Below are 27,258 nucleotides of genomic sequence, written 5' to 3'. Positions count from 1 at the left end.
TTTCTGCAGAAACATATGCTGAAAGAGGGGAAGGGCCGGATGCTGCAGGCCATCAGCCCGAAGCAAAGCCCCAGCAGCAGCCCTACTCACGAGCGCTCCCCCTCCCCCTCTTTCCGATGGCCCTTCTCGGGCAAGACTTCCCCACCTTGCTCCCCAGCAAATCTCTCCAGGCACAAGGCTGCAGCCTATGATATCAGTGAGGATGAAGAAGACTAATGTTTCCTCCCTCCTTTCCCGTCCTCTCCTTCTGTCCCGTTACCTTCAGAAGCTCTCTGTTGAATTCCAAATTGTGACCCCAACACTAAACCTAAGGACAGCTACAAAGGAAAGACAACTGGGGCAAGAGGACCTAGGACTGGGGGAACCCAAACAGCTTGTCCTCCAAGTGACATCACTCACCCACACGAAGGAGGGGGACTACACCTTAGAAGCCTGCTCTGCATCCATTTACCCCCCCAAGGGCTTTGTTTCACTGTTTATGTTCACGTGATCTCAACAGGGAAATCGTCATGTTCATTAATTTTTTTAAAAATTAGCCTTTCAAATGGAGAACTAATTTTTTGCCCCTGAGGAGTGGGCAGAGGAAGGAGGTAGTGTAATACGCAGAGGCCTTTTCTTCCCGGTATACTATAGCGTTTGCCTTCCGTTCTGAAGCAAAGGGGCTTGCCAAGTCCTTCACGAAATGAGCCACGCTGATGGGTAATTTGTGGAGAAATATCTTAATTTTGATTTCCTTAAGGAAAAGCGAAAAGCAGAGTTACAGTCACAAATCCCCTCAACGTACTGCTGTCACCAGTGTCATTGTGGCTGTGGGAAGGAGATCTGAGCCTAACTTTTCTTACTCCCTGAGGAGTTTCTTGTTGGACCCAATGGGGTCCATGAAGACACTGATGGGGATGGAAGCAGACCCATGGCATCAACTGCAGTGTTTCTGCTGTTCATCTTCCCAGAAAACTCTGTGGCCCAGCTCTTTGGGAGCTTTTGTCAGTCTCTTTCCTGCCATCTACCTTTGAAGGAAGGAACACTTTTAGGGTTAAGATGATGAGGAGAGGAGCAGGACAATACTCAATCCTATACCAAGTCAATTGAGATTAGTTTCCTACTGGGAGTAAGTGCCTGGCCCTGCTACTCCTATTTGAATGCTATTAATATTACCTAGCCTTTTACAAAGGATACTTTGTAAATGTCTGCTGTTGGAACTTGATGTTAATCCATTTTGGTCATAGCCATATTAGAGAGATTTGCACAGAATGTAGAAGCAAAAGCATAGGAAACACCTTCCTTTCTAAAGCAACAGCCTTATCACGTTGACCTCTGTCCCTCTTCAGAACATTCTTCACTGGAACCAGTGCTCCATGTCTTTCTTTTCCTCTGAGAGCTGCAGCTGGCAGGGACCTCCCTCCGCCGCCCCCCAGCAAGCCGCAGAGCATACCCTCACGTGACAAGGGTGTGGTAGGTTTTCTCCCCACTTCTCACACGCCTGGTGGTTGTGGTTCCATCTCCCGCCTTAGCTTGCCCAGGGGGATTCAACACTTGAATTTCAAATCAAAGAATGCTAATGCTTAACACTTGCTGTTGAGCATGATCTAACTTTTAAAGCCCTGGCCTCCTGTCTCCTTAGCTACTTAGCTACATGGCCTAGCAGAGCATCAGCCATCAGTAATCCTGTGGCTAGATTCAGGGGAAAATTGCTTATGTCCAGGCCCTACCCCTGTCACTCATAAATACCCCTTGTGGGGGTGGAATTTTAGTGTTTTCAGCTAAGAAAACCACATTTTCTCTTGCCTCTCTGCTAGGACTGTGAGCATCTCATAGTCCACTCCCTAAACACTTTCTGGTAACACCTATTTTTCCGCCTGAGGGTCAGAGGCTAGAATCATTGCCTGCACAGCAGGACTACCTTGGTTCTTAAAACTTGGATCACCCAGGCAAGGCGTGATGGCTCACGCCTGTCATCTCAGCACTTTGGGAGGCTGAGGCCGGTGGATCACTTGAGGCCAAGAGTTTGAGACCAGCCTGACCAATGTGGTGAAACCCCGTCTCTACTAAAAATACAAAAATTAGCCAGGCCTGGTGGCGGACGCCCGTAATCCCAGCTACTTGGGAGGCTGAAGCAGGAGAATCCCTTGAACCCAGGAGGTGGAGGTTGCAGTGGGCAGAGATGGTGCCACTGCACTCCAGCCTTGGTGACAGAGTGAGACTCTGTCTCCAAAACAAAACAAAACAAAAACCACACACACATACAGAAATAAAGAGAAATAATTAATTAAAGAAAAACAAAACTTGGATCACCCAGAAAGAGCGTCACAGAGGCAACGGAGAATGAAGCCTCGTGCTATCCTAATCGCCTGTGACAATGACATTTCTAATTCTTCTCCTGAAGCGCAGTTCTTACTCAAATCTAGTCATACAAGCTTTGGCTTGGAATCCTGTCTGTCTTTGAAACAGCTGAAGTGTTTTCCCATGTTACCCAGCGTTATATAGTCTCATCTTTGAACTTTTCTGCGTCAGCCTTCTCTCTTTGGGAATTCTGCCTGTTTCTGTCTGACTTATTCTCCCTGGTGTGGAAAGGCAGTGAAGTCTGTGCTGAAGCCCATCTACTTGGTTCCTCCAAGTGCATATTACGCAAGTGTATTTGGATAGACAGGGAGATGCCCAGAACGTGGTTTTCCTCCTCCTTCCCTATTGGAGCCACACCTCCTAAATATATTGTCTAGGTCCCAAATGTTTGAGCCCTCTTCCTCTGCTCTCAGTGGGCTGCTCTTGGCATGCCCTGTGCTTGGAACGGGACCTGCAGGCTGACAGGCCTCTGAGACTGCTAGGGCCAGCAAACGTACATGGTCTTGGGAAACTCCCTTTCCCCTTTTGGTGAGCTTCTACCACCTCAGTCTAATCGTTTTGACTGAAAGCTATTTGTTTGACTGAAAGCTAAAATCTTTTATGGTGTGGCCTATTAGATACTTTGGGGTAAATGTGGTCTGAGGTGCTGGAAGAGCATGGGTAGATGGAGAAAGCTGTTGGGAAGTTGTATAATGTGGTCATCTGTGCCTAATTAAATGAGGTTAGAGGTGTGCACACCACAACAATGCCTGGGATCTAAATCTTCAGATATTAACGTTTGAAGCTATGGAGCTGTTTCCCTGAATCCCACACAAGAAGGAAGTCAACATGGATGGGCCAAATGTGGCCAAGATGAGAAAGCCAGAAATGTTGGCCTTAAAGCAGAGCCTCTGTGTGTGAGACATCAGAAGGCCAGAGCCCTGCAGCCAGGGCCGGGGAGGCGCCAGTGCAGCCACTGCCTCTCGGTGGGCCGGACGGAAAGCTTGCTCTTATGCTAGATTCAGAAGCACTGAAGAATGGAGGTTGACACTTTAGAGGACTAGGAAGGGATCATTTGTGCTGTTGCAGCTATTGCTGATAGCTAGAGCCAAAGACCATTATATTGCTGAGGCTTGGGTAAGAAAGTTAGGGATGTGAGGAGGTTGAAAATCCTGAAGAAGAGAAAAAACATGAGGGAGGCTGAGGAAACTTAGACACTTTCTGATCGCTGATGACTCCTTAGGCTGTACCTGAGTAATGGTGGTTTTTTGGGGGGCTGCACCTGAGTGATGGTGGTTTTTCTGGGGGCTGCACCTGAGCGATAGTGATTTTTTTTTGGAGGCTGCACAGCTGGTTAGACCATCTCTAGATGTTCTTTCCACAGTGGTTCACAGGGCGTCATTCTCTCTTCCTGGATTATCTTGACTATGGGTAGCTTATTTTCAAGAGCTCTTTGCCTTTTTAATGCTGTTCCAGATCACTTATCCAAAATCTTTCCAAATCAATTATATTTTGCTGCTTTTCTTTAATTCCCTAAAAGCCATAGCTTCTAGATTTTCTATCAGCACACATTCTCACCAGAAGTTGAACCAATACAGGTAGAAAAAGAAAGCCCCCTTAATGTTTTTAACTGATGATATTTTTTTAAGCTTACCAATATAAGTATTTTTAAAGGTTCTATTTTTCAAAGTCGTAACAATGATTGTTCTTGTTTTCTCTCATAGAATAGACTGCCATGGGATAAAGAGTGGTCCCTAGCTTCTATTTTTCCAAGTAAATAAGTAGAACATGTTCTTGGGATTATACCATTAAATGTTAATTTTCTTGAAGAAGAAAGATTGTTGTCTGCCAAGATTTTATGTTAGCGCTCGGATTGAGGCAGAAAACAGAAGCACCAGGTTTAACACTGGGATGACTTGGGTTGTGTTCCTGGAGGTTTGAAGTGGGCCTTCCGCCTTTTGAGGGGGAAAACTGACTGTTTTGAACACATATGCTGGATTGGTTGGGTTGTTTTGTATTGAGGATCCCTAAAAGACAAGAGAGTCTTGGAAAGGACTGCTGGCTTCGTCGTGAATGTTCGCCCCATCACCAGTGTGAGTCTGTGGGGAAGTCTTCCTCAAGTGGGGTTCAGTCTGTAATTTTCCTGTCTGTTCTTAGTTTATTCTGAGTTATTTTGGATTTTGTTCTTTAGCCAAATAAAGGCAATGTGGTTTTACCTGATGTTCCGTGTCCTGTGGTGTTTTTATTTTTATTTTTTTTGAGACGGAGTTTTGCTCTTCTTGCCCAGGCGCGATCTCTGCTCACTGCAGCCTCCGCCTCCCAGGTTCAAGCGATTCTCCTGCCTCAGCCTCCCAAGTAGCTGAGATTACAGGCATGCGCCACCATGCCCAGCTAATTAGTGTTTTCAGTAGAGATGGGGTTTCTCCATGTTGAGCAGGCTGGTCTCGAATTCCTGACCTCAGGTGAGCCACCCGCCTCGGCCTCCCAAAGTGCTGGGATTACAGGTGTGAGCCACCGCGCCCGGCCGTGTCCTGTGTTTTGACCTGTGTGGTGCATTTTATGGATTTGGGACTTTTACTTGGACTCTCGGTGCCTTTGCTTCCACATGCTGATTCTTTCCTTAGAAATCAAGCTCCATGACCACAGCGTTAGGAGATTCCTTTTGTAGCTTGTCACTGAAGACGCAAAAGCCATTGTCCCACAAAGTGAGGCTGACCCAGACCCCCAGGGCCCCATGTGGTTGGTGCCGTAGTAGCACACCTGTCAGGGAAAGATCACCTTCCATCTGTTCTCCAGGGCCCCGTGTGGTTGGTGCCGTAGTAGCACACCTGTCAGGGAAAGATCACCTTCCATCTGTTCTCCAGGGCCCCATGTGGTTGGTGCCGTAGTAGCACACCTGTCAGGGAAAGATCACCTTCCATCTGTTCTCCAGGGCCCCGTGTGGTTGGTGTCCTAGTAGCACATCTGTCAGGGAAAGATCACCTTCCGTCTGTTCTCCAGGGCCCCGTGTGGTTGGTGTCCTAGTAGCACATCTGTCAGGGAAAGATCACCTTCCGTCTGTTCTTCAGGGCCCCGTGTGGTTGGTGTCCTAGTAGCACACCTGTCAGGGAAAGATCACCTTCCATCTGTTCTCCAGGGCCCCGTGTGGTTGGTGCCCTAGTAGCACACCTGTCAGGGAAAGATTACCTTCCATCTGTTCTCCAGGGCCCCCGGCTTCTTCAAGACTCTGGGCTGGTGCTATTTCACTTCACCAAGTTCTCCTTTTCTTATGCCAGACACAATACTATATACTCTTCTTTTCATCTGCTTTAGGAAAGCTCAGTAAGCTTTCTTTTATTTTTTTTCCAGAGACAGGGTCTGGCTGTATCACCCAGGCTGGAGTGTATGGCACAACCATCGCTCACTGCAGCCTCAACCTCCTGGGCTCAAGTGATCCTCCCGCCTCAGGCTCCCAAGGTGCTGGGATAGCAGGCATGAGCTGCCACACCCAGCCAGCAATATACAACCTTGAAGGGTTAATAGTGACATGGACAGAGGCAAGGTGCCCAGTTACACATTTTCAGACGTCATCTTGTTTATTACAAAACTTAAAACACCTTCCAGGCAAGATCCAAAGCAATTTTATCCTAACATTGTTCACCTTCATCTGTAAAGTCAAATGTATCTGCCAGCTTGTGTTGACAAGGGGGAATGCTTCCCATTTGGTCAACGTTGAGGGACAGTAAAGGAATCTTGTATTCTAATGAGTACAGCATCCTTTCATTGTCCCAGCCATCCACCTTAGGTTTTGAGGTTCCAGTCCATGTCTGGAGAAGAGAAAGTTTCATAGCCAACCTTGTGGTCTTTCCTTCGGTAGTACATTCGTGTCAGCACAGTCATTAGAAAAGTCTCCAGTATGAGGAGGTGGCAATTCATCACTGCCGTGTGGGAGAAACACAGCGTAGGTTATGCTGAGTTACAGAGGTGGTATTTTACTAGCAGCCCCTGGCACAGGAGTTGAGCAACACTTTCTCCAGCTTATCCCCAAACTAGGACTTAGGGATACAAAATTGTCATAAATAACATAGCGGGTTAATGATAGAGCCAGAACCGGAACTTGCAGTTGAGCAACACTTTCTCCAGTTTATCCCCAAATCAGGACTTAGGGATACAAAATTGTCATAAATAACACAGCGGGTTAATGGTAGAGCCAGAACCGGAACTTGGCTGTCTACTTCTGTGCTCTGAGGCTGGCATTAAAGTCCATTTCTTATGTGTGTTCAATCAACATGGGCTTCTGGTTTTTAACCATTCCCATTCCTCTCCCAGGAGCTGAGGACTGAACCCATGGCTTCCTGGGTTGGCCCTCAGGGCTGGCCTCAAGCTGTGGGGTTTCACTTCTCTTCTGTGTGATCAGAGAGGTCATAGTTTCCTTAAAGCCTCTGTTGGGATTTCCCAAAGATCCCTTCTGAACACTCTGAGCAGAAGTCAGGCTGGCCTAATGTCTGTTCTGGGGCCCCTTCTTTCCTGACTCTCCCCGTCTCATCCATCCCACGATGGGACAGGAGGCTTAACGTGCTCACCTTGAGACCTGGTTTTAGAGGAATAGGGAGGCGAACAAGCAATCTGCCCGCCGTTGGCCAAGACTGAGAAGATGGAGGGCTGTAGGGCAGTCAGGATGAGGAGAACCTGCGGAACATAAAAGAGAGGCAAGGGTGGGCTGGGCCTGCCCTCACGGCACAGAGTGCAGCCAGCCCACTGCTGGGCCTTGCCCTTCCGCTGGGCAGATTCCACCCACCGTCAGATCTGTGCAGTCACAGAGGGTTGAGGCTCTCACTTCATTAAAAATCTGTGGGATTTTCATCTTTAGGCAAATGACATTCTCATTTTCTACCCAATAGTTTATTAGAGTTTCTGACAAGACATAAGAACTGATTAAAGGGTTCATTTTTAATTCCCTTTCTCAGCCATGGCTACCAATGAGCACTTAATGGATAAAAAGATAGGTGATTAGAGAAGAGTCATTCCATCTAGCTCAAGTGCCTGAGGTCCCTGCTCCTAGAATAATGGACAATTAACCATTAAAATGCCCTTTGAAAACTCTGCCATCCCAGGGACTACAGGGAGAGGGCAACGAGGAATGTGTTTAATGGGTGCTTGGAAATGGACGGTGGTGATGGTAGTGCAACAATGGGAATGTACTTAATGCCACAGAACCTGACACTTCAAAATTATTAACAGGGCAAATTTTATCAATATTTCACCAGAATAAAGAAAGAAGGCGAAAGGGGAGAAGAAGATCACTGTCCAGAAGCCCTGGAAGCACCATTTTTCTTAGTATTGCCCTCCCTGAGTACACTGTGTGGAAGCCTCAGCTTCTTCAAGGCTGGCGTGGCTCGCCCAGGCTCCCCCACATTAACCATGGGCAGGCTCGGCCATCACACAGCTTTTATCTTTCGGCCTGGTCTCAAGTACTTCTGGGACCCAGAACCTTTCTGCCCCTTCAGTCCCTGACTCATTCCAGGGACTTCTCTCTCTATTCCCATAGCCCCTTCCATTCCACCTCCTATGTGCCTGGAAGTTCACATTTGGGAGGCGTGTCCGTAGATCAGATGAGAATGTGCGTGCACTCACTCTGTTACTGCAGGGCAGTCATTCTGCCTTGGGAGTAGAAGACCAGCAAGGACACAGGATGGAGAGAGAAGGAGAACAAGACTGGGTTAGAAGTCCTTGCATTTGGTGGAAAAGTCATCTTTGAGGTTAGAGAATGCAGCCCGTAGAAGGTGGGCCAACATGCCTTTGAGAGAATTTTCAGGAGCGTTGTGAAGATGAAGGGAAGGGTAAGGAGAAGACAGATGTGTGGAGGAGTCAGACATACCTGGGTATAAATTCTAGCCCCATCCCTTATGTGCCTTTGAGCAAGAACATCTCTGGGTCTGTTTCTTCCTTTGTAAAATGGGAATAATGACTCCTGGGGTTGTGAAAATTTAAGTGTAATGTGTGAAAGTGCCTCGTACATGGTGTAGGTAGGTCCTGTAGCTAATGCTAATGCTGCGCTGGTGTTGATGGGTTATAGGATTTTAGGAAGTCATAGGTAGAAAAGGAAAGGAAGAAGCAAGGAGACAAATGTAAGGTTTGTTAACACACGTGTTACAGGTTAAATTGTGTCCCCAAAAAGCTATGTTGAAGTCCTGCCCCCCAGTACTCATGACCTTATTTAAGAATAGTTTGTTACAAATGTAATTAGTTAAGATGAGGTCATAATGGAACAGGGTGGGCCCTTAATCCAATTTGACTGGTGTCCTAAAAATAGATGAGACAGAGGGGCACAGTGGCTCATGCCTGTAATCCCAACACTTTGGGAGGCCGAGGTGGGTGGATCACCTGGGGTCAGGAGTTTGAGACCCGCCTGGCCAACATAGCGAAACCCCCTCTCTACTAAAAATGCAAAATTAGCCGGGCGTGGTGGTACATGCCTGTAATCCCAGCTACTTGGGAGGCTGAGGCAAGAGAATTGCTTAACCTGAGATGGCACCACTGCACTCCAGCCTGGGCAACAGAGCAAGACTCCGTCTCAAAAAAAAAAAAAAAGAAGACACACAGAAACACAAGGGGAGAATATAATGAGATAATGGAGGCAGAAATTGGAGTGACGCAAATGCTGGTCAAGGATGGTCCAGGACTGCTGGCAACCACCGGAGACTAGGGAGAGGCTGGGACCCCCTGCAGGGCTCAAAGGGAGCACGACCCTGCTGGCTCCTTCACTGTGGACTTCTAGCCTCCAGCACAATGAGACAAGACATGTCTGTTGTTTTAAGCCATCTGGTTTGTAGTATTTTGCCATGGCAGCCCTGGGAAACAATTCCAGCACAGAAAGACAAAAGCAGGAAGCACAGGAATCATTTTCCAAATCTCATGAGAGACCTGAGGCTTATGAAAAAGATTCCTGGCCCACTTTAGCCTTTATTGGCCTCACTTACTAACCCCAACTATTTGTAGCTCGGTTATGAAACATCTTTTCTCTCCCAGGGTATAGTTACCTGGAACAGAGCAAATTTGGCTCCCATGCTCTGCTCACTCAGGTGTCGCCTGGCTTGACGGGAAACGATGCCCAGGGTCCAGAGAGCCAGCAGTGTGGACACGCCGAGGAAAGTGTTGATCCATAGAGCTGTGCTCCCCTCAGAAATCTGGTGGCAACAGAAAGTAGTCAGTGAGGCAGGCAAGCTCTCTCTCTCTTTCTTTTTAAGAGATGGTGTCACTCTGTCACCCAGCTGAAAGTGCAGAGGTGCAATCATAGCTCACTGCAGCCTCATACTCCTGGCTCCAGTGATCTACTCGCCTCAGGCTCCTGAGTAGCTGGGACTACAGGTGCACACCACCATTCCCAGCTAACTTTTTTTTTTTTTTTTTGAAATAATAGAGATGGGCCAGGCATGGTGGCTCACGCCTATAATCCCAGCACTTTGGGAGGCAGAGGCAGGCGGATCACCTGAGGTCAGGAGTTCGAAACCAGCCTGACCAACATGGAGAAACCCCATCTCTATGAAAAATACAAAATTAGCTGGGCATAGTGGCGCATGCCTGTAATCCCAGCTACTCAGGAGGCTGAGGTAGGAGAATGACTTGAACCTGGGAGGCGGAGGTTGCAGTGAGCCGAGACGCGCTATTGCACTCCAGCCTGGGTGACGAAAGAGAGACCCATCTCGAAAAAAAAAAAAGAGATGGGATCTCACTATGTTGCCCAAGCTGGTCCCAAACTCCTGGCTTCAAGTGATCCTCCCACCTCAGCCTCCCAAAGTGCTGGGATTACAGGTGTAAGCCACCATGCCCAGCCTAATTTTAAAAACATTTTTAGAAATGGCATCTTGCTATCTTGTCCAGGCTGGAATTGAACTCCCACTCTCGAGCACTCCTCCCACCTCATCCTCGTGAGCCACTGGGGATCACAGGCACGCGTCATGGCACCCGGTGCTTCCTTTGATCCCTCCTCTCCCACAGCAGGAAAGGTAATGAAAAAGCCCTGGAGCCTGGGCCTATTGCAGTTCTTTCCTCTCCCTGGCAGTCCCTGAGCCTGTGTTTTCCCACAGCCACCCTGTTCTGGGGCCCTCTGTCAAGGGGTGTTGGCTCTGGTGATTCCTTTTAGAACACAGAGGTACTAAATGAGTCTTGGACTGTGCTGTCCCTTACTCCCGGCTTACGTCTGCTGGGTCATAGATGCCGTCGGGGATGAGAAACAGGCCCACCAGGGTCAGCGTTATCTTCAAGAAGGCGTATTGGAAAGGGCCCAACATCAGCAGCTGAAGCTTCTTCCTGAGTGGGGAAGAGGGTTAGGAACATGGGCCCACAAACTACCTGCCCCAGGAAGACCCCCCGCCCCGACCCGGCTCCTCACTGGGCTCCTGGGCTGAGGCTTGGCTGCCGTCATAAACACCAACCAGGTTAAGTGGCTGGGGACAGAGGAAAAAACCAGAATGTTGGGAGTACCGGGAACCCTCTTAGTCTCCCACTCACCTCCAGACAAGAATTCCGTCTTTGGAGCGAGGTCTGGGAGTGTGACCTCAACCTCATTCACCAAAGTGGGCAGAAGGGGCAAGCGAATGGCCCCAAGTCCAGTTTTCTCTGTGTGGCTAAGGCTTGCAGGGTGCAGTGAAGTTCAGTGATGAGAATTTAGGAGCTCTCCTTCCTCTGCTCCCCTGTCCCCTGAGGGTGGTGCCCGTGGGTCCTGGCTGTGGGACACCCACCCTTCCGTCACTGGCTTTGGCCTATTCACGCCTAATTCCCAGAGCCTTGAAGCGGGCTGCGGGCCAGGAGAGGCTCCCCGGCTCCTGGAGGAGGCACCTTGACCCCGCCTCACCTGGTGAGCAGCAGCTGCGGACAGCAGGGGCAGCAGCAGCAGCAGGGGCCTGTGTGGACCATCATCGGGGTGTCCCTCAGTGTCCTCAGCACTGCTTCCTTCCCCCCAAAGCCTTCTACCATGACCAGCATCAGCAGGTAAAAGCACACGGCATAAAACCTGGGATGGGGAGAGAAGTGGGCCTACGAGGTCGGGGCACGCTGCAGGGACACACCTTTGCTGCCAGAGAGAAAGACGGCAGGGAGAGGCGGGGCTTACTGAGGGGAAGAGCTAGGGCTGGGCGTTCTGGGTGTGTGACCCAACAGGAGCGAGGGACAGTAGAAGGCCCACAGGACTGGGAGAAGGGGAATTTCAGACTGTGGGAACAAAGGGCTGGCTGAGGAATGTGCCAGATGCCAAAATGAGGCATTCCCTGAGCAGAACCAGGAGCCCCGAACTAGCACAAGCTGGGAGGGCCAGATTCATGGTCAGCTGGGATCAAGGACACGGACTCTGGAGTCCTGGTGAGCGGGAGCAGGGGGGCCCTTGGAGGTGGGGTGAGGCAGGGCACTCACGAGGTGATGGTCATTTCCACCAGCACCAGGGAACGAGGGATCCAGAGACCAAAGCAGCACAGCACAGACACCACCTGAGGGCGGGAGGGAGACCCTGAGGCTCCGGAAACCTTTTGTGGCAAGGGCACAGGAGGCAAAACCTATACATTTGAGGCAGCATTCCTTAAACGTTGCCAGCTGGAAAAAGAACTAATTAAATCAAGCAAACCAAGGACCTGTGGGAGGGCGTTTCAAAAGCCTCAGCGTAAGGGTGGAGCTGAGTGTGACCCTGTGGAATGAGACTTTCCCCCACACTCTGAGGAACCACGGCTGCCTCTACGGGAAGAAAGCTCTTTTAATGGCAACACGGTGGTGGGGAGCAGTGAGTGAGGCGGCTGCTGGGCTGAGCAGGTCTCCAGCTGTCTCCGCAGCCCTTAGAATTCAAACACTGCACCCCACAGCCTTCCAAGCAGAGGATCCTAACTGAGGGGAGATCGGATTGCAAACCTCCGCCCTCCGCGGGTCCTAGCAGGACACTCTGCTGAAGTGATGTGCTGAGTTTAGAGGAATTCTCACATTGGTCTCTGCCTTCTTTTCAGTTCCCCCCACAGGGCAGCCCCAGGGGCCTCACCGTGGGTGCCGAGCTATTCCAGAGCAGAGTCCGCCTCTTGATGGGGCAAAGGGTGTTCTTGTACAGGTAGACGGCATCCTCCAGGAAGATGGCAATGGAACCCAGCGCCAGCAAGGTCAGGATGCTGGTGAGGGCAAGTTCCACAGGGCCCAGGGCTAGAGGAGGAGAAGGCAGAGAGCTGATGACCGGGACTGAGCAGGAGAAGGCCTGGGCTTATTCCTCAGATCGAAATTGCCTCACTGGATCTAGGCTCCCACCCGTGCACAGGAATGAGGATTTTTTAGACCTAGAGTACTCAACCTGACTAAGAAATAGTCATGCTTTTTTTTTTTTTTAAGACGGAGCCTCACTCTGTTGCCCAGGCTGGAGTGCAGTGGCGTGAACTCGGCTCACTGCAACCTCCACCTCCCGGGTTTAAGTGATTCTCCTGCCTCAGCCCCCCAAGTAGCTGGGATTACAGACGCCATCACTATGCCTGGCTAATTTTTGTATTTTTAGTAGAGATAATTTTCTCCATGTTGGCCAGGATGGTCTCGAACTCCTGACCTCAAGGGATCCACTCACCTTGGCCCTGCAAAGTGCTGGGATTATAGGCCTCAGCCCCCGTGCCCGACCCCAATTCACTTTTCTATCTCCAGTGCCAGGTGCTGCACTAGCAAATGTAGATCAATTAACATAATTGAAGCAGAATATAATTTATGGGACATTCTGGATCTGTTTAACTTGATTTCACCAAAATTATATGGTGAAACTAGGACATTAGCAGAGAACTTTTCTGTGGGGAGGAGGACAGGGTCTCACTCTGTCGCCCAGGCTGGAGGGCAGTGGTGCGATCATGACTCACTGCAACCCTGACCTTCCTGGTTCAAACCATCCTCCAACCTCAGCCTCCCAAGTAGCCTGGGGCTACAGGCGTGCACCACCACCACGGCCGGCTAATTTTTAAAATTTTCTGTGGAGACGGGGTCTCACTACGTTGCCCAGACTGGTCTCGAACTCCTAGGCTTAAGCAGTCCTCCCACCCTGGTCTCCCAAAGTGCTGGGATTACAGACGTGAGCTACCACCCTCGACCAGGGGGGATCTTCAACAAAAGAGAAACGGATCAAATAAAAACCCCAAGGACACCTGAGCCACGCTGGCCTCATGCTTGGTCTTACATGAACTATAGTCCAAGGTTCTCAAACTTTTGTGGATATTGCAATCATTTTGGGAGTTGTTAAAAAGCAGCTAGCTGCCCAGGCCCTGCCTTCAGATGTGTGCATCCATAGATCTGAGATGGGCCTGGTCATCTGCATTTTTAACAAGCTCACCTGATAGTGGTCGGAGGATAGCAAACACTTTGACAAATACTGATAGACCTCATCTGGCCCCACCGTTGCTAACAGAAAAAAATGAATATAGTCACAACATGTGTTTCCGAACAAACGTGATTCATTAATGCAGCCGTTAGTTTTAAAGAAAGGGTTCTAGGTCCTTAGTGACCCTGTGGTCATTTATCTAAGTGTCTTTTCTAGTTATTGGACCCTCCTTTGCACCTCCTACCTGGCTAGATAAGAGGAAGAAAGGGAGAAAACTGCCACACTCCAGTCACTGTCCTGTTGCCTTGCGGGGTGAGCACAAGGAAGGGATTAGCTAGTCTGCTCTGTATTTTGGTGACTAACGAACATGAGGGCAGCTCAGTGGGAGCAGTATGACTGCTGAAACCAAAACAGGGAGAAAGGTGGCCACGGTACAGACTTGAGCTGGAGCTGTCGTCTTGGTCAGTCGCACCTGGTGGCACCACAGGACCAACCAGGACTATGGGTGAATCTGTCAAAAAGTACACTGGCCCTCGGCCTGGCATGGTGGCTCAGACCGGTAGTCCCAGCACTTTGGGAAGCCGAGGCGAGCAGATCACTTGAGGCCAGGAGTCGAAGACCAGCCTGGCCAACATAGCGAAACCCCACCTCTACTAAAAATACAGAAATTAGTCGGGTGTGGTGGTCCCTGCCTGTGGTCCCAGCCACTCGGGGAGAGGTGAAGGCTGTAGTGAGTCAGGATCACACCACTGCACTCCAGCCTGGGTGAAAAAAAAAAAAAAGGAAAATGCCTATAATACTGAAAAAAGTTAGCAATGCTTATGTTTGGGTGATGAGACTATGGATGATTTGTGTCTTCTTTTCTATCTTCTTACTTTTTTCTATCTTTTCTGAGTATTCATTTTTTTTTTAATTAAACAACTTAAATTTATTTTCTCATAGTTTTGGAGGCTAGAAGTTCGAGATCAAGGTGTCAGCAGGTTTGATTTCTTCCGAGGCCTCTCTCTCCTCCACTTGCAGACAACTCCCCTTCCTTCCCCTCCCCCCTCCCCTCCCCTTCCCTCCTCTCCCCTCCCCTCCTCTCCCCTCCCCTCCTCTCCCCTCCCCTTCCCTCCTCTCCCCTCCCCTCCTCTCCCCTCCCCTCCCATCTTCTCCCCTCACCCCTCCCCTCCCCTCCACTCCTCTCCCCTCTCCTCCACTCCTCTCCCCTCCCCTCCCATCTTCTCCCCTCTCCCCTCCCCTCCCCTCCCATCTTCTCCCCTCCCCCCTCCCCTCCCCTCCACTCCTCTTCCCTCCCCTCCCCTCCCATCTTCTCCCCTCCCCCCTCCCCTCCCCTCCTCTCCCCTCCCCTCCCCTCTCCTCCTCCCACCTCCCCTCCCCTCTTCTCCCCTCCCCCCTCCCCTCCCCTTCTCTTCTTTCAATGAAGTGTCACTCTTGTCTCCCAGGCTAGAGTGCACTGGCCTGATCTTAGCTCACTGCAGCCTCCACCTCCCAGGTTTAAGCGATTCTCCTGCCTCAGCCTCCCAAGTAGCTGGGACTACAGGCACCTGCCACCACGCCCAGCTAGTAGAGACTGTTTTTGCCATGTTGGCCAGGCTGGTCTTGAACTCCTGACCTCAACTGATCTGCCCACCTTGGCCTCCCAAACTGCTGGGATTACAGGCGTGAGCCCCCGGGTCCGGCCGACAACCACGTTTCTCCTGTGTCCTCACACGGCCTTTTCTGTGTGTGGAAATCCCCAGTGTCTTTCTTTTCCAATTATTCTATAATGAATATGGATTTTATAACAAAAATAAACCTTTTTTTAGAAAAGAACATATTTTTCCAAATATACAATGATGTGAAAAATTTATTTTGTGTCATGCTTACAAAAACAGAACATAAAATTATAGGAATAGTATGATTTCTACAAATGTTAAATAAAAGCATAGAGAAAGGGCCGGGAGCAGTGGCTCATGCCTGTAATCCCAGCACTTTGGGAGGCCAAGGCGGGCGGATCACTTGAGGTCAGGAGTTTGAGACCAGCCTGGCCAGCATGGTGAAACCCCATCTCTACCAAAAATACAAAAATTAGGCAGGCATGGTGGTGTGTGCCTGTAGTCCCAGCTACTTGAGAGGCTGAGGCAGGAGAATTGCTTGAACTGGGAGGTGGAGGTTGCAGTGAGCTGAGATCACACCACTGCACTCCAGCCTGGGCGACAGAGCCAGACTCTGTCTCAAAAGAAAAAAAAAAAAGCGTAAAAAAAGGAAATTACACTAAGATATTTGCCCTGCCTGTCTCTGGGCGGGACTGTAGATGATTTTTTTCTCTTTTTACTGTTCTGTATTTTCCTTCTTTCTTTTTTTTTTTTTTTTTAACTAAATCTGAATGATTTTTGTAATAGAAATGTTTAATTAAAAAAAATTCAGACAATAGGCAAAGTCCAGATAGGAAAAAGCCAACATTAATGCAGGTGGTTTTCCAAAACCAATGTTCTGTGGTTGGGAAGCAGGGGCTATTGCTAGAGCCTCTCTTACCCCCAGCCCTGTGTCCTCATCAGCCCTTGGAGAGCATAAAAACTGCCCTTTCACATGCCACCAACCCAGTCTTTCCCAGTCTTCATTTCCCTAACTGCTCCCTGCTCCATGAAAATCTCCATTCCGGGTGATGTCAAGTCCTCCTTCCGCCCACATCAGGGCTATTTGTATTTACATAGCTGTTTACTCGCTTATTGTCAGCTCTCCACCTTGTGGTGCACACTCCACGGAGGCAGGGAGCTTGTCAAGCTTGTGCTCTGTTCTCAAACGCCCAGAGGAGTAACGGCTCTGTAACTATTTGTTGAATGCAAGAAATAACCTGAGAATTCCTATCATCATCTGCATTTTATAGACTTTTTCAGGAAACGAGGCTCAGAGAAGGAAGCACGTCTTCCAGCGTCACACAGCCTGGAAGTGAAGGAGCGGAGATTTAAATGCAGGTATTCGTGACTAAGCCCACACTCTTATTAACCATTACACACAGTGACTCCAGGTGTGTGTACTTGTGGATATGGGAGAGATTATCAAAGGCAACCCTGGGAGGGCCGTTCCATTTATGAAGGTGAGGGTGGGGCAGATTCTGACTGTTCAACACAAATGGTTTTGCAGTGTCTTCTAACTGTTGCCTTTGGTACTCTAATTAGGAAAGGAAAAGTTCCTTAGCATCCATAGCCTGATATTGGGGCTGTCCATCCAACTATCTTCTTAGGAGATAGCCTCTTCTTTTCTGGTTGAACTCAATTTCCCCAAAAGTGCATCTAAATGGATACCATGGGACAAAAGTATTCCACGGCTAAAGAAGTTAAATATGATGATTCCTGCAGAGCATACTGAAATTTTTAATCTGCTAATTTACATTGTAAATTTCCGAAAGGAGGGTCTAGAATGCACCTTTTACGAAACTTTCTTTCTTTTTTGAGATGCAGTCTCACTCTGATGCCAGGTTGGGGTGTGGTGGCGCGATCTCGACTCATTGCAACCTCCGCCTCGTGGGTTCAAGCGATTCTCCTGCCTCCGCCTCTCAAGTAGCTGGGCTTACAGGTACCCACCACCACGTCCAGCTAATTTTTGTATTTTTTAAAGTAGATAGACCAGGTGCGGTGGCTCACGCCTGTAATCCCAGCACTTTCGGAGGCCAAGGTGGGCGGATCACGAGGTCAGGAGATCGAGACCATCCTGGCTAACACAGTGAAACCCCGTCTCTACTAAAAATACAAAAAATTAGCTGGGCGTGGTGGCAGGCACCTGTAGTCCCAGCTACTCAGGACACTGAGGCAGGAGAATGGCGTGAACCCGAGAGGCGGAGCTTGCATTGAGCGGAGATCGCGCCACTGCACTCCAGCCTGGGTGACAGAGCGAGACTCCATCTCAAAAAAAAAAAAAAAAAAAAAAAAAAAAGTAGATATAGGGTATAGGGTTTCACCATATTGGGCAGGCTGGTCTCGAACTCATGGCCTCAAGTGATCCACCTGCCTCGGCCTTCCAAAGTGCTGGGATTATAGGCATGAGCCACCGCGCCTGGTCACAAAACTTAACTTCCTACAGAACTCTGTTTCCATGAAGGACTCCTTGGGATTAAGAGTCTGAGACTTTGGGAAATGCTTGTCTAGTTGACCATTTTGAATATAATCATACTTATAGCAACTATTAAATTTCCCACTGTCTCTGGAATAGCAAAGATTACTTTTTAAAATATTAAATAAGAATTTGAAAAAAGAGTAGTCACCCATAATCCCAGCTTTCTAACCAAAAATTATTTCCATGATTGCATAATTGCTTCCAGGAAACCTCCTGGAACAGTATAGAGCATTGGAGTCAGACACTTGAGTTCAAAGTAAAATGCCAGGCCGGGCGCAGTGGCTCACGCCTGTAATCCCAGCACTTTGGGAGGCCGAGGTGGGCGGATCACGAGGTCAGGAGATCGAGACCATCCTGACTAACATGGTGAAACCCCGTCTCTACTAAAAAATACACAAAAAGTTAGCTGGGCGTGGTGGCGGGTGCCTGTGGTCCCAGCTGTTCGGAAGGCTGAGGCAGGAGAATGGCGTGAACTGGAGAGGCGGAGCTTGCAGTGAGCCAATTTCGCACCACTGCACTCCAGCCTGGGCGACAGAGCAAGACTCCGTCTCTAAAAAAAAAACAAAAAACAAAAAACCCAAAACAAACAAACAAACAAAAAACAAAGTAAAATGCCACTTACTAATAGCTCTGTGACCATAGACAGGTTACTTCTCCTCTCCTTAAGCTTCTTAGCAAAGCACCTGGCATGTAGTATTTGTTCAATAAAAAGTAGCTTTAAGGCTGGGCACGGTGGTTCACACCACTAATCCCAGCACTTCAGGAGGCCGAGGCAGGAGGATCACTTTAGCTGGGGAGTTTGAGATTAGCCTGGGCAACAAAGTGAGACCCTGTCTCTACAAAAATTAAAAGTTAGCCCAGGCATGATGGTGTGTGCCTGCAGTCCCAGCTACTCGAGAGGATGAGGTGGGAGGATCACTTGAGCCCAGAGCTCGAGCTGCTGTGAGCTGTGATTTAAAAAAAGAAAAAAAATTGATTCAATCATTCTTCTAGAATAATAGCTTCTCTCTCTCTTTTTTTACTTTTCCTTTTTCTTTTTTATTTTTTAATTGAGACAGGGTTTCGGTCTGTTGCCCAGGCTGAGGCTGGTGGTGCAATCATAGCTCACTGCAACCTCGACCTCCTGGGGTTGCAGCATGGGCCACCGTGACTGGCCTGAAATAGTTTTCTTAGCATTTAATTTTAAGTTTGAGACCAGCCTGGGCAACATGGAGAAACTCCATCTCTAAAAAAAAAATACAAGAATTAGCCGGGCTTGGTGGCATGTGCCTGTGGTCCCAGCTACTTGGGAGGCTGAGGTGGGAGGATCACCTGAACCCAGCAGGTGAGCCAAGATCACACCGCTGCGCTCCAGCCTGGGTGACACAGCGAGACCCTGTCTCAAAAAAAAAAAAAAAAAAAATTAAGGAACAACAGAGTTTACAAATGAAGCGAGGAAGGAGTTTTGCCACATCCTCCCAGAGGCACTTCTTCCTGCTTCTCCTACTTCTGTCTGTGCCATCACCATTGCCCAGAACCAGCACTTACACGCCTAGGTCTTTCCTAGATTGCTCCTTCTTTGAACTGCCTGTTTCCCAACGCTTCCTGTTTCCCTGCCTCGCCTCACACTCTTCCCGCACAGCAGGCTGGGGCAACAACCTGTCATTTACATCCCTGCCTATTTTTTGCTGTTGTTGAGACAGAGTCTTGTTCTGTCATCCAGGCTGGAGTGCAGTGGTGCGATCTTGGCTCACTGCAACCTCTGCCTCCCGGGTTCAAGCGATTCTCTTGCCTCAGCCTCCCGAGTAGCTGGGACTACAGGCACATGCCACCACACCTGGCTAATTTTTGTATTTTCGGTAGAGACAGGGTTTCACCACATTGGCCAGGCTGATCTTGAACTCTTGACCACAAATGAGCGACCTGCCTCAGCCTCCCAAAGTGCTGGGATTACAGGCATGAGCCACTGTGTCCGGCCACATCCCTGCTTCTTAAGGCTCTTCCTCTGCAGTCCATCCTGATTACTAATTAATGGCCATTAATCACTACTTTCATCCAGCCATTCCCAGTCTCAGAGCCTTCACCAGCTCCTTCTCTCTGTGGGATAAAGTACAGCTCCTCAGCCAGCCCAATACGCATCAGGCCTTACCTCACCTGCCCAGCCCTCTCAATTGTCCCCTGCTTTTCCACCAGGATCCTTGAATCCTGCCAGACCTTGCTCCCCTGCGCCTGGGGCACCCCTGACTCATCCTCTCAGCTTCCCTGTCCCAAGAGGGCCCGCTGGCCAAATCCTCCCCACTCTGCCTGCAGTGAGGCTTGCTGGACTAGGAGACTTAGAATGGCCTATTTTGAACAGCCTTGGGGTTTCTATTTGCACGTTTTGAAGCAAAGCAATGTGAGAACCGTTTTCATTGTGTAAGGCAAGGTTTCTTAACCTGAGCACTACTGACACTTTGGCCTGAATAATCTTTTTTGTGGGGGCTCTTCCTGTGCACTGTAGGAAGTTTAGCAGGTTTCCTGGCCTCTGACCATGAGATGCCAGCAGCACCTTCCAGTGTGGCAACCGGAACAGTCTCCCGACACTGCCCAGTGTTCCCTGGGAGGAGAGCTGCTGTGTAAGGAAAGGCTTGTACCACCAGCTGCACTCTCTCAACAGGAGGTTCCTGGAACTGGATGTAGCAGGCACCTACTGCCACTAACCACAGAGCGGCCACCAGGCATCTCCGAACACTGGCAGTTGGCAACCGCTCTGGTTCAGATCATCTGAAATGAAGCCATACACAGCCCAAGGACACGCCCATGTCTGCGAGGGAATGCATACTGAGAGCTTCCTGTTGCCTGGGAAACGCATTAAATGTGCTACAGAGACACAGACTTGTATCCAACATTTCACAGGTAGTCAATATGCAGCAGGAAAACAAAATAAAACGCAGGCGTGAGCCACATTTTCCCTAAGCATGCTCGGGCCGTGATTCTCAATGTTTTTGGTGTCCGGGGAATAAGTTGAGCCCCATCCTATGCCTTTCACTCTCACTCACTCTGTTGCCAGGCTGGAGTGCAGTGGCGTGATCTCGGCTCACTGCAACCTCTGCCTCCCGAGTTCAAGCGATTCTCCTGCCTCAGCCTCCCGAGTAGCTGGGATTACAGGTGCCCGCCACCACGCCCGGCTAATTTTTGTATTTTTAGTAGAGACGGGGTTTCACCATGTTGGCCAGGCTGGTCTCCAACTTCTGGCTTCAAGTGATCCGCCCGCCTTGGCCTCCCAAAGTGCAGGGATTACAGGCATGAGCCACCACACCCAGCCAATGCCTTTCACTTTCAAAAGTAATTCAGTAATAGAATCTTGTTGGCCAACACTGCGAGGACTTTTGCAGGTTCACCTATGTTTTTTTTTTTTTTTTAAATTGCTGTTTTATTCGGAAAAAGTGCTTCTTGCAAAAGGGAAGCTGCAAAACAGAGACCTCTGCAACAATTACTTGTTTTTTCTTAAGGTGAAAGAATGGGTGGGATCCAAGCAATCAAAGCAGTAGATGGACGACCAGGAGCACCCCAAGTTATCTTCAGGAAACAGAGCGACAAAACGCAAAGGTAAAATTTCCAGTCAAAGAATTCTTCCAACAGCTGAACTTGAGCTGGACTCAGGGATCCCCACACCCTCCCCTTCAGTGGAAAATTATGACTTATTATTGCAAACCAATTACTCCACTACAATAAACACTGTAGAACAGTTTTTGAATCCCATCTGTCCACCTGAGAGCTCAGGGGTGGAATGAGGCAAATACCCACAAAAACACACACAAAAACCCGACAACAGAATGCCCCAGTGAGGACAAAGGTTTTTCAGAAAGGCTGGATCGTAAAACAAATACAACCGGTTCACCTGTGTGAAGCACGTCACTCACTGTAACCACCCTCTAGAGTGACATGGATCCAGGGCGGATGCCCTGCAGCCCTCCAGGAGACCCAGTGGGGCTTGGACCACTTGAGCACCATCTTGAGTCCCCAGATGGCTCTGGGGTCTGAAAAAGTGCCCCAGGTCGCAGTGTTTGCAGTTTGAATGAGCTTTGAGGCCAGTTTTGTGGAGGCCCAACATGAGGGTTGCTCTCCGGAGCCAGGCTCTCATGCTACCCTTTTGACCTACTGACTCCTTGAGGCATTGCCCTTCTCCAAGGCCTTAACCACGATGACAGACATCGGGCCAGTTATTCTCCCCGGTTGCCCAGGTGCACCAGCTCAGGGCCGCCTCTCCCCAGCTCCACTCAGCTATCCTGGTCTCCCGCCTCTCAGTTCCCTCTGGGGAGGGTCCCCACTCACCTCTCAGGAGTTGGGCTGCTGTGGGAGGCTGAGAGAAGCAGGCGGAGGGGATGCCGTAATTGGTCTTTAGCAACTCCAGAAGATCTGCTGTGTACCTGGAGAGACACCAGCCTGTGCTCAGAACCATGGGGGCTGGGGGAAGGGGGAGGGTTGCACACTGGACCCTTAACCACTCCTGAGTGCAGGACTTTGTCCTTTTCCCCTCAGGGCCTCTCTCTCTCTCTTTCTTTCTTTCCTTCCTTCCTTTCACTCTCTCTCTTTCTCTTTCTCTCTCCCTTCCCCTTCCCCTTCTCCTTCCTTCCTTTCTTCCTTCCTTTTCCTTTCTTTTTTTTTTCTTTTTGAGACAGGGTCTTGCTCTGTTGTCCAGGCTGGAGTGCAGTGGTCTGTCTTGGCTCACACAAGCAGCCTTGACCTTCTGGGCTCAAGTGATCTACTCAACCCCCATCCCCACGAGTAAGCTGGGACTACAGGTGCACGCCACCACGCCCGGCTAATTTTTTATATTTTTGGTAGAGACAGGATTTCTCCATGTTGCTCAGACACTGGTCTCGAACTCCTGGACTCAAACTCGAACTGGGCTCAAACTCCTGGACTCCCCCTCAGGCTCCCAAAGTGCTGGGATTACAGGCGCCCGGCCTCAGGGCCCTTTTTTTAGAGGGAGTGGAGAACTGGCCCAGGTGGGGGAGTTAAGACAAGCTGCCACCTAGCCAGGGCGTGCCTGGCTGCCGTGCCTGAAGAGCCCACCGTGGATTCTAGTTCTCTCCATGCTCGTCGGGCAGCAGCCCAGGGACCCACCAGAGAGGAAGAGCAGGATCCCAGAGGAAGGGTGAGTCCTTACAGACAGACGGGCCCCTGCTGCTGAGGGATGCTGCCATTTCCTCTGCGAATGCCTTCCACCGCCCCGCTCTGGGATCTTTCTTTCCTCACGCTGGGGGGCAAGGCCGAGGCCCTGAAGTGTCACACCCTGGCCCAAACCCACGTTGTCCCTGAGGACCTAGGAACAGCCAGAGCATTTTCAGTCCTGTCTCATTCTGAGTGCGGCAGCCAAAGGGCTCTGGGAGGGAGAGAGGACAGGCCGCGGGATAGGAGCCACCGCTGCTTAGCAACTGGCTCAGGGCCCGCCACCCTCACTTACCTGGGGTCAAGCTTTATCTGGGTCCTGCCCGGCTCCATCGCCACGTTCTCTCCAACAATCCCGCAGGCACCCGGGGTGAGGAAGGGCAGGCGGGGCGGGCAGGTGGGGCCGGGGTGGGGGGCGGCTCCTGCTGCACCGCTGTGCTGCTGGCCTTGCCTGGGCTGGGGTGGGGGACAGGCGGAATTGCAGAGTCTTCCCCTCCGCCGCTGTCCCTCCTTGAGCTTCCTGGGCCAACTTTCTATCTCAGAGTTCACCCTGGAGGAATTTGATCCTCTAGGCTGGCAGAGTTCCCTGTGCCTGACTCGTCCCTGCCCCCAGGTGTGGTCCCTCCCATCTCTTGGACAGGCGCCTTTGGCCACCCCTTGCCTCTGGCCCGGCTCATCCTATAGGATTTTGTGGCGAGTCCACCCTGCCCTTCCAGGAGCCTTCTGGGGTGGGGTGGGCTCACCACGAAGCCCCTGTCTGGGCCGGGGTGGGGACGAAGTCCTCGCTCCTCACCACAGTGCTCCCTGGTCCCCAGCCCCTGAAGAACCTGCTGGAACTCAGGCTGGGGCACTCCGCAGCGGGGAGACTGAGGGCTGAGGCCTCGGCTGTGTTGGGCGCTGTGGGCCTGATGTGTGGAAGGGAGGACAGGCTGGAAAAGCCAGATGAGGCCGGTGTGGGTTTCCCAGACCCCAGTTCATCACATCTGGATGATGGGCTTAGCCAGCCCCACGCTGGGCCAGAAGATGCTGTATCTAAGAGTCAGAGTTGCAGTGTGAGATTGCTGGGCATTTGGCAGGTCTTGAAAACCTGCTGAATTATAGGCTTGCAAATGATTTTATTGGCTGATAGCTTCCCTTTTCTCTCTCTCCAAATAGATTGAAATCTCTTCGAAGCCAGACACAGCATCTTGTATTGTGGTACGGTGGTACCTCTAGGTTCCTGGCATGCAACCTGACACATACGAAGGGCCCCTTAGAATTTGGTTGCATAGTTGATGAAAGCATGAACTCAGAGCAGCAGCAGCCAGCGTCTGTCAGCATGTCTGGTGTGTCAGGGGCCGCAGGACATGCAGTGTGTTCCTTAGCTTATTTAAACTTTACCACCGCGCTACAAGGGAAGTAGTATCCTTATTCCCATTTTACAGATAAGGAGGCTGAGGTCCGGGGAGGTTAAGAAACCAGGTCAGACAGAAAGCCATGGGGTGTGGGGTGTGGAGAGCGGCCAAAGGGGCCTGGGGGAGGGGCTCTGTCAGGGTATGGTGGAGATTGGAGGTAGTGAGAAGAGGGCCCAGGAAAGGGTGCAGAGGGTCAATTCTGGGAAGGGAGAGGGGGCTCCCTGCGCTGGGCTGGTGAGGCCATACAAGCAGTGGAAGCAGTCCCTGATGGGGTACCCGGAGGACTCCCCACTCCTGTGCCCAGACACCTCAAAGTCTCTCCCAAGAGTCAAGCTGGATCCCCCTCCAGTTTCCCCTCCTCCTGAAGTCCAGTTCCTGGGACAGGACAATGTCATGAGGCGGGCGTCTCAGGCCAGCTGCCTCCTAAGGTGGAGGTCAGGTAAGGAAGAGGCTGGCAAGGGCCCTGACCCCCAGAGGGTCACTGGCCTCAGCCCCACCCTGACAAAGACGCAGACTGACTCAGCTTCCTCCCAGCATCTCCGCAGGCACGTTCGCCAGGTCATTCACCCCCAGCCCACTGAGAGGCCTTGGGTTTAATTACCCAAAGCCCTGAACTTTAGACTTCCCAGAGCTGACAACAGGGCCCTGGGGATGTTCTTAGAAACTTCAGGACACAGTGGGGAATGGCAGGAAAGGGGGAATGGCAGGAAAGGGGGAAGGGCAGGAGGGAGCCGGAGCTGGCTGTGGTTGGGCTGAGACTGATGCTTCCCCACTGGGCAGCACAGACTGGGAGACCCCAGGAGAAACCAGCAGGGTGTCAGTGAGGGAAGGGGGCTTCTGCCCCACCCAGGGTCTCTAGGGGGTTGTCTTCTGTATAGTGTGGCCTGGGATCCAGCCAGCGGGAGGCCCTGCCTGGAGGCTGGCCCATCCCCAGCTAAGGCTTCGTCAGAGGGGATGAGCTGTGGCCGCCAGGGTCTTCTCTTGGCAGTTGAGGCCTGCCAGCTGTCAGAAACTGATTTTTAGAACCAAAAAGAATAAGTCCTTCTGAATTTCATTTCTTTGGCCTATTTTTTCCCACAAAATTATATGATAGCATCATCTGACACTTATTGAGACAGAGGAGGGATGGGACTCAGCTCCCAACCCCGCTAATGCATTCCCCTCCAACCCTTTTTCTTTTTTTTTCTTATCTGCTCATTGAAGGACAGTGAAAGAATTAAGATAAGCAGCATTCCACTATAAATCTTACACAAAATGCCATATCCACTGATCACAGGACCTTGAAAAAATGAAGATAGCGTCGCACTTTCAATCTTGTACTTCAGGGAATGAACTCCATTGCCTCTGTGTGCACAAAGCCGGAAGCACGACCACCCTTTACCCTTGGCCTCATTACAAGACCAAAATCTCTGCCTCGGCGCGGGAGCTCTCACCTGTAATCCCCGCACTTTGGGAGGCCGAAGCGGACGGATCACCTGAGGTCAGGAGTTTGAGACCAGCCTGGCCAACAAGGTGAAACCCCGTCTCTACTAAAAATACAAAAATTAGCCAGGTGTGGTGGTGTAATCCCAGCTACTCAGGAGGCTGAGGCACGAGAATTGCTTGAACCTGGGAGGTGGAGGTTGCAGGGAGCCGAGATCTCGTCACTGCACTCCAGCCTCGGTGACAGACAGAAACAAAATAAAAGCCTCTGCCAGGGAGGGGCTTTCTCGTCGTGTTCTGATCCTGCGATGTATATGTTACCATGATTCCTAACTATCCCTGTGCGTTCTGTCACTCCTGCAGGAACGCTCACCTACCTCATGAATTATGTGTGTCGCCCTCCTTGAGACACCACAATGTACAATGGGGAGCCAGCCGGAGAACTCTCCCTGCAGTGCTGTCTCCCTGTGGTGGAACAGAAACCCCTAATAAAGCCTTGTCTGGGAAATTTGCTTGACCTCATGTCAATTTTTATCAGAGCCTAAAGAACCTGTGGTCAGTAACACGATCACTTCAGTTATCACTTAAGTATTGGCTTCCTTAATATGAGGGTCAGTTTTGAAAAATCAAAAAAGAGGCTGGGCGCGGTGGCTCACACCTGTAATCCCAGCACTTTGTGAGGCCGAGGCAGGTGGCTCACTTGAGGTCAGGAATTCGAGACCAGCCTGACCAACATGGTGAAACCCCATCTCTTAAAAATACAAAAATTAGGCCGAGTGCAGTGGCTCACACCTGTAATCCCAGTACTTTGGGAGGCTGAGGTGGGTGGATCACCTGAGGTCAGGAGTTCGAGACCAGGCTGGCCAACATGGTGAAACTCCGTCTCTACTAAAAATACAAAAAAAAAAAAAAAAAAATTAGCTGGGCGTGGTGGCAGGTGCCTATAATCCTAGCTACTTGGGAGGCTGAGGCAAGAGAATTGCTTGAACCCGGGAGGCAGAGATTGCAGTGAGCTGAGATGGTGCCATTGCACTCCAGCCCAGGTGACAGAGTGAGAGTCAGTCTCAAAACAACAACAACAACAACAAACCTCATCTCTTCCAGTTCCCCCTCCTCGCACACCCTGGCAACTATGAATCTGCTTTTGATCTCTGGATTTGGCTACTCTGGATATTTCATGTAAGTGGAACCATACAATATGTGGCTTTTTGTGCCTAGTTTCTTCCATTTTGCATAATCTTTTCTTTTCTTTTTTTTGTGTGTTTTTGAGACATAGTTTCACTCTTGTTTCCCAGGCTGGAGTGCAATGGTGAGATCTCGGCTCACTGCAACCTCTGCCTCCCAGGTTCAAGCGATTCTCGTGCCTCAGCCTCCCGAGTAGCTGGGATTACAGGTGTGCACCACCACGCCTGGCTAATTTTTGTATTTTTAGTAGAGATGTTGCAGGAAACTGAGGACTGGCAAGACTGAGACGGAGAACAAGAGGATTGTTTATTTCAGGTACGCGCTGGCTTAGTGGATTCGCATCTAAAAAGCTGAGCATTGAACAAAGACAGAGTGGGGTTTTTATAAGCAGACTTACAATAAATAAAATAAAAG

General features: G+C 50.3%; 2 protein-coding genes and 1 long non-coding RNA gene across 25 annotated transcripts in view; 2 read left to right on the top strand and 1 right to left on the bottom strand.

The window, feature by feature from the left end:
- PCYT1A (phosphate cytidylyltransferase 1A, choline) overlaps positions 1–4,539 on the top strand; it is a 51,774-nt gene extending 47,235 nt beyond the window's left edge. For all 19 annotated transcript variants that reach the window (XM_002814446.5, XM_009239682.4, XM_009239685.4 and 16 more), the window contains one exon: positions 10–4,539. In XM_002814446.5, coding sequence (XP_002814492.1) covers positions 10–216 — 207 coding nt within the window. In that variant the 3' untranslated portion in view covers positions 217–4,539. The remainder of the gene's footprint in view (positions 1–9) is intronic.
- On the bottom strand, positions 1,864–23,263 carry SLC51A (solute carrier family 51 member A). Its single transcript, XM_002814448.5, has 9 exons — positions 23,139–23,263; positions 22,004–22,098; positions 12,317–12,471; positions 11,707–11,780; positions 11,153–11,311; positions 10,497–10,608; positions 9,339–9,485; positions 6,882–6,987; positions 1,864–6,236 (listed from the first exon to the last, which is right to left on the bottom strand). The coding sequence occupies exons 1-9, from the start codon at positions 23,174–23,176 to the stop codon at positions 6,100–6,102; spliced, it is 1,023 nt and encodes a 340-aa protein (XP_002814494.1). The 5' UTR covers positions 23,177–23,263; the 3' UTR covers positions 1,864–6,099.
- Positions 11,201–26,338, top strand: LOC129058302 (uncharacterized). Of its 5 annotated transcripts, none has more exons than XR_010139390.1 (7): positions 11,201–11,289; positions 16,485–16,572; positions 17,059–17,173; positions 20,346–20,584; positions 21,181–21,277; positions 22,211–22,829; positions 23,999–26,338. It is a non-coding gene; the product is annotated as an uncharacterized LOC129058302 (long non-coding RNA). The 5 variants fall into 5 exon arrangements; XR_008523389.2 differs by having other exon boundaries at positions 17,053–17,173; positions 22,517–22,829; XR_008523391.2 differs by having other exon boundaries at positions 17,053–17,173.
- Positions 26,339–27,258: the final 920 nt, after the last annotated feature.

The sequence above is a fragment of the Pongo abelii genome, chromosome 2 (assembly GCF_028885655.2).
Source record: "Pongo abelii isolate AG06213 chromosome 2, NHGRI_mPonAbe1-v2.0_pri, whole genome shotgun sequence".
NCBI classification, from domain to species: Eukaryota; Metazoa; Chordata; class Mammalia; order Primates; family Hominidae; genus Pongo; species Pongo abelii.
Note: the sequence above shows the minus strand (reverse complement) of the source record. Positions and strands in the feature narration are given on the sequence as shown.

Excerpts from the sequence above, each read along its gene's own strand:
- SLC51A (XM_002814448.5), bottom strand. The coding sequence starts at position 23,176 with ATGGAGCCGGGCAGGACCCAGATAAAGCTTGACCCCAG. Across the intron at positions 10,609-11,152 it reads CCGCAGCTGCTGCTCACCAG|GAAGAAGCTTCAGCTGCTGA; the intron begins GTGAGGCGGGGT and ends TTCCCCACTCAG. Across the intron at positions 9,486-10,496 it reads GCATCTATGACCCAGCAGAC|ATTTCTGAGGGGAGCACAGC; the intron begins GTAAGCCGGGAG and ends TGTTGCCACCAG.